Source organism: Delphinapterus leucas, chromosome 15, assembly GCF_059928025.1.
Source record: "Delphinapterus leucas isolate spDelLeu-1000000601 "Yukka" chromosome 15, BTC_Dleu_Yukka2, whole genome shotgun sequence".
NCBI classification, from domain to species: domain Eukaryota; kingdom Metazoa; phylum Chordata; class Mammalia; order Artiodactyla; family Monodontidae; genus Delphinapterus; species Delphinapterus leucas.
The window spans coordinates 87,398,983-87,416,792 of record NC_143143.1 but is presented as its reverse complement, the minus strand read 5'-3'; the positions used below and the strand labels follow the sequence as shown (position 1 = coordinate 87,416,792).

General features: G+C 60.4%; 1 protein-coding gene across 1 annotated transcript; it reads right to left on the bottom strand.

Moving 5' to 3' along the window:
* Positions 1-1,429: 1,429 nt before the first annotated feature.
* On the bottom strand, positions 1,430-3,614 carry NTSR1 (neurotensin receptor 1). The gene is made up of 2 exons (XM_089895446.1): positions 2,901-3,614; positions 1,430-1,711 (listed from the first exon to the last, which is right to left on the bottom strand). The coding sequence occupies exons 1-2, from the start codon at positions 3,612-3,614 to the stop codon at positions 1,430-1,432; spliced, it is 996 nt and encodes a 331-aa protein (XP_089751572.1).
* Between the last annotated feature and the right edge of the window lie 14,196 nt (positions 3,615-17,810).

Here is a 17,810-nt window from a genome sequence, read left to right as displayed (position 1 = left end):
CCTGGCACGTGCTGTCTTCCACTCCAGAAGTCGGCCCTGGGCCCAGCAGCCTGTTTAGCAGGATTGAATCCAGTTCCCTCTGGGGTCCAGGGAGGGGCCGGACCGTCCTCGGGCAACGTGGCAGGCCCTGAGGCCTCCTCCTCCCAGACTCCCCCATTGACCTGAGGCCCAGGGTCTGGGGCCTTCGCTGGCCTGCAAGGCCCTGTCCTCGCCGTAAGCTCCTCTTGCCCCCGTCCACCCCCAGCCCCCGGCTACACGCCCAGAAAACGCCCAGCTGTGGCCAGCAATGACAATTCCAAGCGGCTCAGAAATCTAATCACTGAACCACCTCGTTTCTAAACACGACTTCTGTTTGCAAGTGTCCAGGACGGAAGCTCACAGGTGTGGAGGGCTGACAGGCCTTGTGGGATACAGTTGGGCTGGGAGGGGCCCCCGTTTTGGAAAGTAGGGTCATTTGATTGGCCAACATCGCCACACGTCCAAACGTGGTCCATGAGAGGCAGATGCACGGAGGCAGGCACCCAGCCCCTCTTTGGACAGATGTCACGGTTTAAAAACTGTGGACGTTGGCCCAGATCTGCCAGGTGGCCCAGAAGCCCGTGTGGGGAACGTAAAATCCCCCGGGGAAACCTCTCCCGGGATGGCGGATGGCGGTGCAGAAGAGACGCAGCGGGGAGCAGCGCCAGGGCTGAGCTCCCCCGTGAGGAATGTTCTTTCAGGTACAGGAAGCAGCCCGCGTGCAGGAGCCCAAAGAGCCTCGCGGGAGCCGTCAGCATCAGAGGGAAGGGCACCTTTACAACGGGCCCGTCAGTCTCTCCCAAGCACATGGCCAAGGCCTTTAAAAAAAAAAGGAAACTCTGATCTCTGAGGGCGCCAGGAGGCCAGCAAGTATTGAGTAAACTCTCGGCAGTGCTACAGCTGTGGGCACAAGAGCGGTCCTTCCGCAGCGCGTGCTCAACAGACACCTGTCTAGTGGACGAATGAGCAGGACATGCCCCGGCCCACATCAGCATCACAGCCTCTGACCAAAAGGATTCCTGGGAGTGGCCCTTTGGGAGGCGAGGCCATGTCACTGAGGTGTCTGGTTCCATGACCAAGAGAGAGTGAGGGTGCTTTAGGGGGAGGCCGTGCTCCCTCTGCTGCTGTTGTTTTTTCTGGATGATCCGAATGCCGGCTGCTCCTGGCTGAGCCACAGGGGCCAGAGCGGGCAGGGGTCTGAAGGGAGCATCCCCTTGGAGGGCAGTGGGCACTGCTGACCCCGAGCTGCTGACCTGAGCCTGACACGTCCATAGGCAGGTGTCATGGCTGCTGTCCCCCAACCCCCCAACCCTGGGCACAGCCCATCGAGACCTCAAAGGAAGCCGGAAGGTCATTCCCACTGTTCACTGTATACGCCCTGCTTGCCACTGTTTCTGGCACAGGAGAGGCATCAGTAGAGAGGCAGCAGCCTCTGACTCATCCCCCCGCCACACGTGGCTTCCGGGGCCGCTCCATGCAGGGACACCCGGAGCCACACGTCTTCCGCACAGGCGACGGGGGACCCGAAGCTTAATTCTGCCCACCGGCTCCATCTTGGTGGTGGCTTGTGGAGGGTCAGCCGCAGCCCAGGGATGGACATGCAGACGGCATCTCTTGCCCCCCAGCACGCCAGCTCTCCTACCCTGCCACACCCGTCATACTCAGAGGCAACAACATCAATTCTGCTGGGAAGCTGCGGATGGCTCAGGCGTGAAACGACAGCCAGACGGGACAGCCCAGAGCGCCCACCCCACCTCCACTCAGCCCAGCTCCTCCTTTCCCATCCCACCCTGAGATGGAGGACGCCCCCCCACCCGCCTTCATGGCTACCCACATTCTCAGGCCACGATGCCGTTGAAAGCGGTGTCTCTGCCAGGACTTGCTCCCATGGACGCCCTCCTCCTTCCATTTCAGGGCCCTGCCTGGAATGTCCCTGCCTGAGAAGCCTCTCCCCAGGGTCGGAATACCCCTTCCTGGCCAGGCCGCCTCGTCCAAGCCAATTCCCCGGGGAGGGCTGGCCCCTGGGTTCCCGCGCACTTCGCCCAGACCCTCAGAGGACCATTGGTCACCCGGCTCCAGTGTTACCCACCTTACGTGGGCCCCCCGCCTGCCACCACACCTAGTACCTTAGGATTTTCCAATAGAAACAGCGTCGACACCACCACCACCTGTAAGAGTGCTTCCGAGAGCTTCTACACGCCAGGAGCCAAACAAGCACTTCCCACACCTTCTCCCTTGAATTTCCACCTTCAGAGGTGGGGGCTGTGATTGCCCCATTTCACAGATGGGAAAACTGAGGCTAAATTAAGGAACTGGCCCAAGACAGCATCAGGCCAGGAGGCACAGGGGTAGCAGTCCTGGCGGGGGCGGTTCTGCTACAGAGGAGACGGACCACAGGGCCTTTTGAGAAGCTGATGGAAGGGACTCTCTCCCGAAAGAGGCCGGCACCAGCACACACACGTTTACCCTACATCTCAGGGAATATGGAGACATTTGAGGCCCATCCACGGACGCCCCTCCCCTAGAGAGGTCACTGATCTAGGGTTCCAGCCCCCTTTGATGGAAGGAGGGGATGAGATAAGGGGGGCTGAGACCTGGCAGCCCTGGAGCGAAAGGTGGGAAGAAGTGGGGGTCAGGCTGCTCTCAAGCCCCACCCCTCCTGCCGCACCCCCCACCCCTTCCCAGCTTCCCAGGAGTAAACTTCCTTTGGGACACTTCTCCAACTTCCTGTACCCAGAGGGTACACAGACCAGAAATTACTGTTGGGGTGAGGGAAAGAGACATGCTGTGGCTTCCCTGAGGGTGTGCCTTGGACCCTTGCCCCCAGGGGAGACCCTGGCCTGGTGCCCTCCGACTCCTGCTCCCCTGAAGAGGCTGCTCACCTGGATGACGATCTTGACCTTGGCGGTGCCCACGATGGGCGTGCACACCAGGCCACCGGGGTGCTGGCCGTCGGCGCTGCGGTTCTGCTGGCCCATGGTGAAGAGCATGGGCACGGCCAGCAGGCCAGAGGCCAGCCAGATAGCACTGATGAACTTCTTGGTGCGGCTGCGGGACATGAGGGTCTTGGCTTTGAAGGGGTGGCAGATGGCCAGGTAGCGTTCCACACTCAGGCTGGCCACGTTGAGGGCCGTGGCATAGGTGCAGGCGTCGCGCAGGAAGTAGTAGCCGCGGCACACAGCATCGCCGAAGGCCCAGGGGTGGTGCACCCAGATGAAGTTGTACAGCTCCACGGGCATGGCCAGCAGGAGGATGAGCAGGTCAGACAGCGCCAGGCTGCCCAGGTGGTAGTGCACCGTGCTCTGCAGGTTCTGCAGGGACTTCTTGCGCGCCAGCGTGAACGCCGTCACAGAGTTGCCCACCGTGCCCACCACAAAGAGCGCCAGGTACACGATGGTCACCAGCACCTTGGAGTAAATGTCAGTGTTCACGTCCAGGTCGCTGCTGGGCGCCGCTGGGACGGTCTCTGACAGGTTGCCGGAGCCGTTGCCGAAGCCCGGGGCCAGGAGCGCCGCCTCCAGCCCCGATGGCGGTAGCAAGAAGGGGTCTCCAGCCTGGGAGACCCGTGGGCCGGGCGCCGAGCTGTTGAGGTGCATGTCCCGCGCGCCGGGCGGGGTGGGCGCGTCTCAGGCAGGGACAGAGCAGAGGGAGCCCGAGGGGTGGGCGTGAAAGGCGGAGGGGGCGCGCCGTCCAGCAGGGAAGCGCCGACCCCTGGTCCGTGCCAGCCTAGAGCGCTCGGGGCTTGCACTCACCGGGCGCTGCGCGCTTTCCCGGCTTCCTCCGAATACCAGAGCCCACGGTTCCTCGGGCCCCGGGGCGGCAGCGCCGGCTCCAGCTGAGAGCGCCTGGCTGGCTGGGGCTCGGGCTGCGCGGGGCGAGCCTGTGGCGCCGAGCGGAGCGCACGCCTGGCTGTCCGGAGCGCTCTCTCCTCGCTCGCGCTCTCCGCGCACCCCGCTCCGCGCACCTCCTGCCGCGCCAGCACCCTCCCGGGCTCCGCGCCTCCCCTGAGCCGGCGGCAACTGGCGCGCCCAGCCGTGGGGGGCGCTGGAGGGGAGAGGAGGCGGCCCCAGCCACTGTCTCCGCCCCGCAAGGGGGCAGGGCTGGCTGGTCGCCCCCGCGCCCTCGCAGGGCCCATCCGGGCTGGGGGGAGCGCCCCAGGGACCTGGGATTCCCGCGGGGTGCTCAGGGAGTGTCGGCTCTTTCCAGGCACCCTCCTCAGGCAGCTCGGCCTCCGGGCCCAGGTCTTCCCAGCTTCTTATGCCCCACCTCCCCAAGGGAACTGCCCCCGGGTCGTCTCCAGCTCGCTAGGCGGGGGAGAGGAGGTGAGAGGGTGGGGGTCCCAAGGAGGAGGCTTCCTGCTGGGATGGCTGGGCTGCCCCTCCTTCCTGGGGTGCCCACGGGGCGCCAGGAGCTCGGTGCCCAGGGGAGCTCTGGCACACTTAAGTGGCGGGTGGGGGGAGCTGAATGGGGAGCAGAAAGCAGAGAACAAAGCAGCACTGGTCCCCCGAGCGGGCTGGGCTCCTGCTCCTGGCACCCTCTGGGTGGCCTTGTGCCACTGTGGGTGCAGGGGGTACGGTCCAGGACTGTCATCACCACCTAGACGTGGTCATCAGATGTCACGCTCAGGGCCCAGCCGTGGACCTGGCTGGCTGCACCTGGTGGGCTGGGAATCAGAGACTGCAGTGGGTGGAGGGGAGAGAGGTGCTGAGGAAAGGGGGCGAGGCCAGGGAGCCCTGCCCAGACCCCAGGCACGGCCAAGGGAGAAGTTCAGGCTCAGTACTTACTTTTCTGTTCCCAACTGGCTCTGGGCTTGCCTGCTCCACTAAGCCCTGATGTTCTCACCACGGAGTCTTAGCACATAAAATACGTGCTTAAAAATGTAGCCTGCACAGGAAACACAAACGTCCCTTTGCTGGGGGCAGCACAGTGAGCTCTGAGGCGACAGAAGTGGTTTCAACCTGCTTCTCAATATTTGGGCAAGTGTTTTAGCTTCTCTGTGCCTCGATTTAGTCGTCTGTGAAATGGGCACACAGGTGAATGGATGCTCCTGGGGGCCCAGCTGTTCTCGATGCCGTCAGCCCTGCAAACAGCAGGCGCTCAGTGGACACCTGTGGAGTGAACGCTCTTGTGCGGATCGTGTGGGGACTTCGGAGGGTGAGAGCGACGTGCCCAGGGCAACAAGAGTTGCTTTCAATCCACCAAATTAGCCCAGGTTTGCTCTCTGGAAGACAGGCCACCAGTTCAGCGAGCAGGTCCTGGGATTGGGAGCTGAGTGTCCTTGTCACAGGAGTGATGTGCCAGACTGTGTCGGGCCCATGGAGGCTCATCCCTGCACCCAGGGGAACGCCAGGGTCTCACCATGGACGGTGCCATCCGTTGCCTCTCTCGGGAGCCCCCGAAGGGGAAGGCAGCAGCCCGTGGCCGCTGGGACCTGTCCTTTGCCAGGCAGTAGCTGTCGCCGCTCAGGACGCCTGCAATGGAAGCGCGCTCTGGCTGGGCTGTCGCGCTCTGGCTGGGCTGTCGCGCTCTGGCTGGGCTGCTGAAGCTCATGTTTGGTTTTCACACCCCTGACCTTTCCGCTAAGCTGACTTCTTTTCAAAGCTTTCTTTTCCAGCCAGCCTAGGAGCTTAAAAAGTCATAAAAGGCAACGTAGCACAAATATTATGACAAGGCCTTTGCTTGAAACCACACAGGAAATGTCACCTGGAAGGCTTTGCTGTACCGTGTGGGCGGCAGGCCCTTGTCTGGGGTCCCCGGCCACTTTGAATCCTTCTCCTGTGAACCGGGGAGCCCGGACGGCCCGGACGGCCCGGCAGCCGGAACCTTCGACTTCAAGCTGTTTTCCCTTTCGCCTGCGATTTCCCCAGGCATGAGAGCTTCTTGAACTGCTGAGACCCTTCAGAGAAATCTTCGGTGGGGTGCTCGGGGAGGGCGGGGCCAGTCCGCTGTGTCCTTCAGTGACCGGATCACACCCTTGACCCCCTGAGCCCTGCGCGGGAGAACCTGGGGCCCTGCTGCCCTGCCCCTGCCACTCCAAACGCTGCGTGTCGGCAAGGGCTAAGATCCGTAAATGAGGGGCCTGTGTTTCTTGGAGAAGCAGGCATGTCACCTGAGGGGGCAGCAGGCACCTGAGTGGCTCTAGATTCCTGGGTTCCCGGCATGCTGTAGGCAGGGTGGGGTCTTGGCTGCCCTGGGCTCAACAGTCTGTTTAGGAAGACCCCCCCCCCCCGCCATGGCGGGGGTCCCGGTTTGTTTGGTTTGCTAACTTCTCCCAGGCCCCTGTGAGGCTACTGTATACACTGGGGGCTCAATGGACTTTTGCTGAGCTAGTGTAAAGGGTAAGACAATGGACAGCGAGATGAGGGCTTTGCTTCCCTGGCTACAAGAATTTAGTCCTTGGAGTCCCAGTGTCAAGGGGCCCCTCCCCCTCAGAAGTGTGTCCTTAAGGCAATGTCCCTCTCTTTCCTCTGGTTCCCACTCCACCGCTGGGCGACTCTTGTTAACAAGAAGGCTTCTTCCTAAATTAAAAAAAAACAAGTTCGCAGCAATACCTGTGTCAGTTATCTGTTTACCTCCTGTTGCATAACAAAGGACCGCAAGCTCAGTGACTTAGTGGCGAACACACATTTTATTGTCATGAATATTATTGCTAGATTTCCCATGAGGCTACAGGTGGGTGGGGAGTAGTGTACGTTTACTTAGAGACACTAAGGATTTGTAATATGTGTAATTTGTAGAGTTTAGCTGTTGATTTCCCACCCACGGCATGGGATTGCACATGTCAGAATGCACAGCGTTCCAAGGAGGGTTTTAAAAATAGAGCAACACGTGTGTAAGTGTTAGCGGGCAGTGGGGGGCGGGGCGTGGACGTCCTTCCAGCCTCGGTTCTCACGTCCTCGTCCCTCTGGCTCCCTGCTCGCGCCTTGGCCCTTGGCCAGCTTTCTGGAAAAGCGAGCTGCGCTAGCAAGGAAGAGCAAGAAGAGGGGGAGGGTGTGGCTGCGGGGAGCGCGTCCTGCTGCCTGGGTGTCCGGCTGCCTAGGAGGTGGCTGGGAGTCCTGGGTCCACCTGCCCTGACCTTGGTAAATAAACTGACCAAGCCTCAGTAGACCCCAAGTCACTAGGTTGCTACGAGCACCATGTGATGGGTGCACAGCTACACACCACGTGGAGGTCACTGCTCTATAAACTCTGGCTTTATCGCCGGTGGGCTCACCCTGTCCGCAGCTGGAGAGGCTGGACGGGGAAGAGGAGGGGCTCAGCTCCTGGGACCCCCCAGCGAGTGTGGGCGTGGGGGTTCATTCCCACGAGTGGTAGTGAGGCCGTGTACCTCAGACTGGGACTTGAACCCCCATGTGGGGACTCGAACCCGGCCAAAACCCACGGTCATTTTTTTTTTTTAACATCTTTATTGGAGTATAATTGCTTTACAATGGTGTGTTAGTTTCTGCTTTATAACAAAGTGAATCAGTTATGCATACACATATGTCCCCATATCTCTTCCCTCTTGCGTCTCCCTCCCTCCCACCCTGCCTATCCCCCATGGTCTTTTTTTTTTTTTTGTGGTACGTGGGCCTCTCACTGCTGTGGCCTCTTCCATTGCAGAGCACAGGCTCCGGACGCGCAGGCTCAGCGGCCATGGTTCACGGGCCCAGCCGCTCCGCGGCATGTGGGATCCTCCCGGACCGGGGCACGAACCCGTGTCCCCTGCATCGGCAGGCGGACTCTCAACCACCGCGCCACCAGGGAAGCCCCTCCATGGTCTTTTAACTGAGATCACACACCTGGTTTCAAGACTTAGTGAAGCTCAGGTTCTTGATGTCTCATTGCAGAAAGAATTCAGTGAGAGACACAGTGATAGGTAAGAAGCAGATTTATTTAGAGAGAAACACACTCCACAGAGAGAGTGTGGGCCATCTCAGAAGGTGAGAAAATCACCAGGATCTGGGGTTGTCAGTTTTTATAGGGGTGGGTAATTTCATAGGCTAATGAGTGGGAGGAATATTCCAGCTAATTTGGGGAAGGGGCAGGGATTTCCAGGAATGGGACCACCACCTACTTTTTGACCCCTATGGTCAGCCTTGGAACTGTCAAGACGCCTGCAGGTGTGTCATTTAGCTGACTTGTTACAAAGAACGTATGCTAAGGCTTAAGGTCTAGTGGAGGCGGACTCCTCCATCACCTTGGACCTATTTGGTTCTAATTAGTTTATGTCGTGTCCTCGGGCTATGCCATTCTTTTAAAGGTTGTGCCCTGCCCCCTTCCCTCTTTTTCAGCGGGGTGGAGGATGCGTGAGGAAGGCTGTGTTCCAGGCTGCAGGTCAGGGCTGGTCCCTCTGGGGCGCCACCCTCTGAAGCAGGCAGGGAGATGGCCCGGGGGGGGGGGGGCGGCGGGGCAGAAGTCAGGCCATGGGGACCTCACCGTCACAATTGTCGTTTCACCCTCCCGCCAAAGCACAGCCCCTTCTCCTAAGTAATCTAAAGCACTCGCGGTGCACTTTTCCGGATTTATGGAGCAGAAGCACTTGTAAGAGCGCCGGCCACTGGTACTCCCGGCAGAGAAGGGCTCGGTGGGGCCTGGCAACCGTGGACCCCGCCTGGGGCATGGAAGACTTCAGCAGAGAGATGTGTCAGGAAAGATGATGTTTTGGAGGAAACAGTGTATGTTAGATCATCTTCTAAGGAAAAAGAGAAAATCCGATCTCCAAAACATGGTTTGATGCAGCCCAGTTTCCTAAAAATTGCTGTTGGGAAGGCTTTGCCGTGGCATTCATTTCAGGCTGATCAACACAAAAGATGCTTTTGAGAATTTTCTTTGAAGTTGCACCCTGACTTCCGGGGACCAGGTTTGAAACTGATGGAATAATCCTGCCCACGTGAGGCCACCACCTTCCCCCCTCATTCCCCTCCCCCTCCACACCTAGGTCAGGCTGCAAGGAGGGTCCCTAATTACTGGCCCAGGAAAGGCATTTTCTTTTAGAGATTTGCTCTTGGGCAAAAGACGACAGCACATCCAATGCAGAAGGACCAACAATTCCATCTGTTCAATTTGCAAAGAAAAGCAGTATTTTGTCAGCTCTCACCAGGGGAAGCTGAGAGTTTATGCCTCTTATAAATTTACCAATTTCTGGTTAAATTTCCCAGAGGTGCTTGTGAACACACTTGAGACTCAAGCTGAAAGAGTCACATTCAGCTAATGCGAGTCTCCTGGCAGCTGCTGGGACCCCGCCGCACACTCTGGTGCCCCTGGCTTTCCTCCGGGGGTTTTGCCAGGCGGTGCCTCTGGTTGAGGCGGGAGGGGCAGCTGTGTGTCAGCATCCCTCTCCTCTGCCTTTGACGTTCTCTTCTCCTGGAGGGGGGATGGCATTTGCATAAACACGACTCTGGTGCTTCCAGCTCATCCTCCAGAGATCCGAAGCCTGTGCCCTTTGTCTATAATCAGGAGTTCTAGTTGCCTAGAAATATTTAAATAGAAAATCATGTTTCCCATTTCCTAATGGCTTCATATAAGTTCCGAAATAAAACCTGAGCCATGCACCCTTAGTCATTCCTGCTGTGGAGCTTCGATGGCCCATTCAAGGGCCACCCTTGGAAACGAGTGTATGCCATAAGGGCTGAGACCAGGTGACCCGCTTGCCGGGGGCGGCCCCTGCTCCATGACGGGAGCCCTGGAGGGAGGAGGGGATCCCGCAGAGGCGCCTGCAGCAGGCTGCCACTCCGGGGTGCAGTCCCCATGGCAAGTTTGGGACTCTCGTGAGGGATGACGAGGCGGGGCGGGGCCAAGCATCCCTTCTCCCCTTCACCCTGCAGGTGGGTGTGTCATGGGAATAAGTTCTGGCCAGCAGGTGTGCGGAGAGGGGGCGCCCCTCCTGTCAGGCCTGGGTCCTCCTCTGGCTTCCACTGCCTGGCCCAGTGCTCACGGTGGCGGGACCGCAAGACAGAAGCTACGGGAGAGATGCCAGCACCACTGACTGGTGCTGGACTCCTGCCTCCCTGGGAACCCAGCCTCCCTCACACCATTTCTGGAGTGAAGTGGAGCCTGCAGCTCCCGAGGACGTGGTTTGAGGCCCTGGACCAGCCCCGGCTGTTCCTGCAGGCATTTTGGAACAATGAGCCCTTTGTGCCCTCCAGCTGGTTAGACTTGGCCACTTGCCCCCAAAGTGACCTGAGAGGGTCATCTGTGAACTCACCAGATGCCTCCATCATTTATTCACCTATGGGACGAGGAGGCCTGGAGGTCTGGGGTGGAGGGGACAGGGCCCGGTCTCCTCTCAGGGGGATCTGATCCAGCAGCAGAGGCTGGGCAGGGGCAGCTGTGGTGAGGGCTCCCTGAAGGGACCACACCCCGTGGCCCCCGGCGGCTGCTGTCCTGTCTCGGCTCTCGGGTCAGGAGTGCAGCGGGCTGGCCCAGGCGTCACCTGCTGGGCCCCTGACGGGGGCTCTGGAGAGAATCGCTTTGGCTCACCCTGGTCCTTGGGGCTATAAGATGGAGGTCCCATCCTGCTGGCTCTCAGCGGGGCTGCCCTGCCCCTGAGGCCTCCACGCTGAGCCAGCGCAGCACTTTGCAAACCTCTCGTGCTTCCATCCCTCGGCGTCCGGACAAGTTCTCAGCTCTCAAGAATCCAGGACGGGACAGGCCCACCCATAATCCACGATGAGCTCTCCACCATAACCACATGTGCAAAGGCCCCTTTGCCAGGTCTCATTACAAACTCACAGTTTGGGGACCAGGGCCAGAACTTTAGAATCTCGGCTGAGACCTTCAAAGTTCTGCCCCTGGAGGTGCCCCAAGCCCAGAGCACCAGCCGGAAGTGTCTCGGGTTTTCACTCCCCGGGGCAGATTTCATCCCATGACCCACTGGTGCCATGGCCCTTGAGACAGGATACACTCTGAGCTGTAAAAGACACTCCAGGTTCCCTGTGGGATCGGGGTGCCCCGCTTGCACGGGGTCTGCTTCTGGACCTGGAGCTTAGACAGCAGCCCTTAAGAGATTGCCAGGCTACCTTGCTCAGGGCACGCGAGGGGCACCCTGGACATCGGGGTGACAACAGGATGCCGAGGGTGATGCTGTTCTGTTGAAATGAATCAAAACCTCTGAAGAGCTGGAAGACTTGAAGGGCCCCTTGGCTGAGATAGACCGAAGTGCAGACACTTCCCAGATATACCCACCAGCGGAGGGGTGTGGTGGGCAGAGCTGGCCAGCACCCGGCCCAGGGGGCTCAGAGGGGCTTCCTCTGGACCTGCTGATCGTGGGTGGCTGAGGAGTGCCTCTTTGGGCCCCGTCAGGGTCCAGGGCTGCCGTAACCAAGAACCATAGGCTGGGGGACTGCAATCTCTCGGTGGGTGAACGCAGGGTGTGCATGAACCCCCCTTCTCCAGGGGCAGGAGTGATACACCGTCACTCTGCCCGTGGGCATCCCTGTGGGCACTCGGAGCACGACCCAGCCAGCGAGGGCAAGGGCAGACCTTCTCTGGGGCCCAGTCCTGGGAGAGCCCTTTCCTGGGGCAGGGCTGAAGGCTCTGCAGACACACAGTCTGTCCCCCGTGTGTGTAATTCTGGGGGAGCGCAATGCCCGCGCACGAAGGACTGCTTGTTCTCCCCTCGGAAATCTCTTTCAGCGGGGCAGTACCACTCTGCAATCTGGTTTTTAAAAATATCATGGGGGGAAAAAAGAGCATTAACATGTTTGAGGGAAATGTGTTCTAGTGTAAATGAGCAATTAAAATACAATCAGATTATGCATGCAGAACCAACGCAACCTGCTGAAATCACACCCTCTGTCGGGTCCATAAATACACGCGTGCTCGCCTGTGCACATACACTGCCTCGTGGCCGTCATTGGAGCTGGGATCTGCTGCCTTCATTGTTCTTTACATGCACCGTCTCCTTGAATCTGCTCCCTCCCTCCCCTCCCCCTACACACACACACACACACACACATAGCCGTAGATCGTATATTAAACACACACCCATATATCATGGTTTTGATGGCTAAGAGAGATGACATGTCATTCTATTTTTCTTTTAAAAAGGGTCGAGGCTGCTGGAAGCCTCCAAGTGAATAATCTTGCAGTCGACAACCATCACAGCCCTTGAATCTCAGAGTCTGGTTTCTATAATCTTTTCTTCAAATGCCATTTTGGTTGAACAGTCTCGTCCTCTGGACGGGAAATCTGTTGCTCCTTTGTTAGTCTCCTCAACAGGCCAAATGGCACTGCTTTGCTGGTGACAGCTGGCGCCGACTCAGGAGGGGACATCTGTTGGTTTTGCTTGTCCAGACCCACAGCGCCCCCCGCCCCAGGCCGGCCCCCCTGCTGGGTCCCAGGGGTCTCTGTTCCTGAGAGTCCACCCTGCATGGCCTTATGTGAGGGCCGGTCCTCTCCTCCCCACGCCTGGTAATCAGAGTCCCCTTTCCCACTGCCCCAGGGACACTAGGTGGATGCCCAGAATCCTTCCTGCTTGTTGGGAAGGGGAGGCCCCTGTCACTGGTTGCTAGGCTGGTTCCAGCAGAGCTGGGGACGGAAAGAGGCCCAGAGCCCTGATGACGTTGCTCTAACCCTTGATCCTGCCATACCTGAAGCTTGCCCTGCCCACCCCGCTTTTTCTCAAGCTGGTTTGACTTGCGTTTCCATCTCCTGCACTCAAGCATCATGACTGTGGGTGCTTGAGCAGAAATGGACACGCCGAGCCCTCCACAGGCCCTTCAGACATCGCTCGCTGGTTCCAGATCCTCATGACTGCCGAATCCTTCATGTGTGAGGATGGAGAAATGGCAGCATGGCATGGAGAGAAAGCCCAAGCCCTCATTTTTCTGTAATCAGTTGGAGAATGATGACGGTGCCAAGCATGAATAGATTCCCGTCCTCTCTGGAAATTTCAAGGCTGGGTAATGAAGACATTAGTTCCTGGGATGCTTCGGTCTGATGGGAGCCGACTGAAGATAATTTGCTCCTTCCCGTGACAGCTAATGAGCAGCTTTGTGACAGCATGTCGCTGTCTCAGACTGATTTGCCTACACAGCCAGCTACTTAAGAAAAACAAGGTTTTGAGAAAACATAGTTCTAGGGCCCTAGCAATCCTTCTTTCAAAATATTTCAGAAGCTCCACCTGGCATCTTCCTAGTCTGAACATTCCCGAGCAGCTGGAGTCCGCTTCCTTCCCGCCTTGTCGGCAGTGGGTTCCCGGCTTTGTCATCCAGGTTTAGGGGGGCCAGGAGGGGGCCGTCGCCTTCTCTGCAGATCTCCTTTGCCTTTTTAAAAACAATTTATTTAATTTATTTATTTATACTTGCCTGCGTTGGGTCTTCGTTGCTGCACACGGGCTTTCTCTAGTTGCGGCAGGCGGAGGCTACTCTTGCCCAGTGACCATGGCTCATGGGCCCAACCACTCTGCAGCATGTGGGATTCTCCCGGACCGGGGCACGAACCTGCACCCCCTGCATCGGCAGGTGGACCCCCAACCACTGCACCACCAGGGAAGCCCGGAGGCTACTCTTCGTTGCGGTGGCTTCTCTCATTGTGGAGCACAGGCTCTAGGAGCGCGGGCTTCAGTAGTTGTGGTGTGTAGGCTCAGTAGTTGTGGTGCACGGGCTTAGTTGCTCTGCGGCATGTGGGATCTTCCCGGACCAGGGCTTTAACCCGTGTCCCCTGCATTGGCAGGAGGATTCTCAACCACTGTGCCATCAGGGAAGTCCCTCCTTTGCCTTTAAAATAATAGCCGTGGGAGGGCTTCCCTGGTGGCGCAGTGGCTGAGAGTCCGCCTGCCAATGCAGGGGACACGGGTTCGTGCCCCGGTCCGGGAAGATCCCACATGCTGTGGAGCGGCTGGGCCCGTGAGCCATGGCCGCTGAGCCTGTGCGTCCGGAGCCTGTGCTCCACAACGGGAGAGGCCACAGCAGTGAGAGGCCCGCATACTGCAAAAAAAAAGTGGCCGGAAAGAGAAGGCCCAGCTGCTGCATTGACTGGTCCCACCACTGCAGCTTGGAGGAGGGGCTTGGAGGAGGGAGGGGGAAGAGGGGGAGGGGGAGGGGGAGGGGGAGGAGGGGGAGGGGGAGGGGGAGGAGGGGGAGGGGGAGGGGGAGGAGGGGGAGGGGGAGGGGGGAGGGGGAGGGGAGGGGGGGAGGGGGGGAGGGGGAGGGGAGGGGGGGAGGGGGAGGGGAGGAGGGGGAGGAGGGGGAGGAGGGGGAGGGGGGAGGGGAGGAGGGGGAGGGGGAGGAGGGGGGGAGGAGGGAGGGGGAGGAGGGAGGGGGAGGGGGAGGGGGAGGGGGGAGGGGGGGGGGAGGGGGAGGGGGAGGGGGGGGGGAGGGGGGAGGGGGAGGAGGGAGGGGGGAGGGGGAGGGGGAGGAGGGGGAGGAGGGAGGGGGAGGGGGAGGAGGGAGGAGGAGGGGGAGGAGGGAGGGGGAGGGGGGAGGGGGGAGGAGGGAGGGGGGAGGGGGAGGGGGAGGGGGAGGGGGAGGGGGAGGGGGAGGGGGGAGGGGGAGGGGGGAGGGGGAGGGGGAGAGGGGGAGGGGGGAGGGGGGAGGGGGAGGGGGGGAGGGGGAGGGGGAGGGGGGAGGGGGGAGGGGAGGGGGGAGGGGAGGGGGGAGGGGGGAGGGGGGAGGGGGAGGGGAGGGGGGAGGGCAGGGGAGGGCAGGGGGGAGGGGGGAGGGGGAGGGGAGGGCAGGGGGGAGGGGGAGGGGGAGGGCAGGGGAGGGGGGAGGGGGAGAGGGGCAGGGGGGAGGGGGGAGGGGGAGGGGAGGGCAGGGGAGGGGAGGGGGAGGGGAGGGCAGGGGAGGGGGAGGGGAGGGGAGGGGAGGGGGGGGGGGGGGGAGGGGAGGGGGAGGGCAGGGGAGGGGAGGGGAGGGGGAGGGGAGGGGACGGGGGAGGGGCTTTCCTGGAGGAAGAAGCCTGGAGCAGCCCTCCTTGCAAGGAGTCAGGGGAGGGGAGGGCAGGGGAGGGGAGGGCAGGGGAGGGGAGGGGAGGGGGGAGGGGGGACGGGGGGCGGGGCTTTCCTGGAGGAAGAAGCCTGGAGCAGCCCTCCTTGCAAGGAGTCCTCCTCCCCCTGCTAAGCTGCCAGGATTGCTCACGAAGCTTGAGCTCTGTTACTTCCGTAGAACACAGCAGCTTATCCACAAGTTCGTTGTAAAGCCTTCAGTTTAAGCCATCGCACCTGGGGTTTCCCGGGACGAGAACCCCAGCTTCCTCCACGGTCATTGTCTGCATCTTGCGCCTCTGTCTCTGGGCATATTGGAAACCAGTGCATTTCCTTCCCAAGGAGAAGGCAAGCAGGCAGTTCACCCTCCAGAGAAAAGCCGGGCGTCGGCGTGTGGATGGGACTTTCCCCGTGGCCTTGGTGAAGCTCCAGCTGGAGGCGAGCGATGCGTAAGGCCCACAATGGGCCTGGCAGCTTCCCAAGTTCACTCCTCCTTTAGACAAAGCGAGACTTCCTGCCCTGCCACGCAGACAGAGAGTAGAAAGGGTTGAGTGCAAAGTGGCCCCCGTAGACCATCCCTGGGGAGCCAGGCTGGGGAGGCCCCCACCCCATCCCCCCCACCCCCACCCACCTGCACGGCACCCCCGTTCCCACCCCTCCCCCAGCCCCCATGTCCCCTTCCCCTCCCTCCTCCCTTTCCTCCTCACCCCTCAGCAGCTCATCCCTCCTCCAGCCATCCCATCCTTGCTGAGACAGGAGGGTGGTCACCCGAAACCTGACCTCGTGTCCCGTGCTCTGACCACCTGCTAGCCCTGTCCTGGCCGGCGATGCAGGGCTGCAGGTGGCTCACGCATGCTGCCCTCAGAGCTTTCCTGGTGAAGGTGGGAGATAAATACTCGAGGAACTTGCCGTTCCTGTGGTGCTTGTCGTGAAGACACGGTCATTACGTGCAAACCAGACCCTCGATGGGGCCTTTGGGGTGAGAAACGGAGGCCGTGGGACTAATTAGGCTCCTAGTCAGGGGCTCCAGGCGTGGTGATGGCCTGGGTAGCCGTGATTAATCGTGGAGGGCTCGGCACTGCTCTCGGGGAAGTGAGTGGCTCCCGGGGGTGCTGACAGTACGGCCTCCGGGATTGCCTGCGTGCTCGGGGACTGTGTGGGTGGGGCTGGGGGGTGGCCTGAACTTGATGACGAGCCCCCCGCTGCCTGCAGTGCCCTTCAAATGCTGGGGGCAAAGACCCTCCCCAGCGATTCTAAACCAGCGCGTGTGCGGGCAGTGGATTCTGCCTTTAAAAGCAGGTTCCCACAAGGTTCTGGTGGAGGTGGTGGGGCCCCGAAGCCCGAGAAAGGCCGGAACAGTGGGCAGATGTCCTGGGGATACCTGAGTTCTCAGGACAGGCAGCGAGTCCCGGCGCGCGTGTGTGTGTGATGATTTATGTTCTGTGTCAAGCCGACTGGCCACGGGGCACCCACGTGGTGTGACTGGGACTCATAGCATCAGCTCCCCTGGTCCTCAGGCCTTCGGACTCAGACTGAACTTGACCACCGGCTCTGGGCCTCCAGCCTGCAGACGGCAGACGTGGGCCCTCTCGGCCTCTGTGGCGAGAGCCAGCTCCTCGGAATGCCTTCATATTTGTGTGTTTACGCGCACCCCCTGGGCTCTGTTTCTCGGGAGAAGGCGGGCTGACCGGCTCTCCCTGCCTCAGTTTCCCTGCCTGAGCAGCAACCATAATGATTATTGTAAGTATTTTAAAAACACTTTACTGCATTTACCGTAATCTGGGCCCTCGAGTCCTCGTGGGCCCCAGTGAAACTGATACCGTGGTCTCATCCCCGTTTCGGAAGTGGGGAAACCGAGGCACGGAAAGGTCACGTCAAACTCCCAGGACCAACAGAACTGAACCCACAGATCCGCCCAGGCCTGTTAAATGCATGCTGAGCTACCAGCCCCGCCTCGCAGGTGTGCACACGCCACGTGCAGCTGCTCAGGGAAGGAGGGAATCGTTGAGTTCGTCGTCACCACTCTCCACCGGCCCCGTCCTGGCCCAGGGTCAAGCCTCGCCGGAGCCTCCACGACAGCCAGGGGGACATTGGAGGCCTCGCCTCTTCCCTGCACGGCCCAGCTTCGTCAGCACGTTAGTCAGGCACATGCGATAGCTGTTTGGTGACTGTTATGTGTATAATCCATTTTATTCTCAGCTGGCTGCCACGGTAATTACATTCTGTGGTATTTAATTCAGAACGTGATCATTTATTCCAAGTCATGTTGGGTTGGGCCATAGGCTCGAGGGAGGTGCCGCTGGAGGAGCCCGGCCTCCACCCTGGCCTCCACTCAGGCCGGCTGGCCGGCCGGTGGGGTGTGCGGTGCCGCCGCCCCATTGGGAGAGCCACCGATGCCGGCCTGTCCCCCTGCAGCTGCTTCTCCAGAGTCCTGGCCATCGGGCAGCGATAGCCACAGCCTCCTGGGCCCCACTCATTGTCCCACGAACACTACTGAGCACCGGCTGTGCGCAGACACTGCTGCAGGGGAGCAAACGCGATCCCCGCCTTCAGGGCACTCACATCCCGGCAACAGACGGCACAGCTACTGATGGCACCATGGTTGGAAGGTGTCGGGCACCTTGGAAACAGTTATGGTCGGGGAGCAGGGGTGCCAGAGCGGGGTGTGCGCTGCCATTTCCCCGAGGCCATCAGGTTGGGCCTCATGGCGAAGGAGACGTTTGATCCAAGACTGAGGGGGAGCCGTGGGGATGTCTGGGAAGGTGGAGCTGCCCGTGCAAAGGTGCTGGGGCAGCAATGGGCCTGGTGCGTGTGTGGAGCCGCAAGGAGCCTGTCAGACAAGGACGAGGAGTCGGGTGTGGCCGGAGGGCGGGGCCTGGACCTC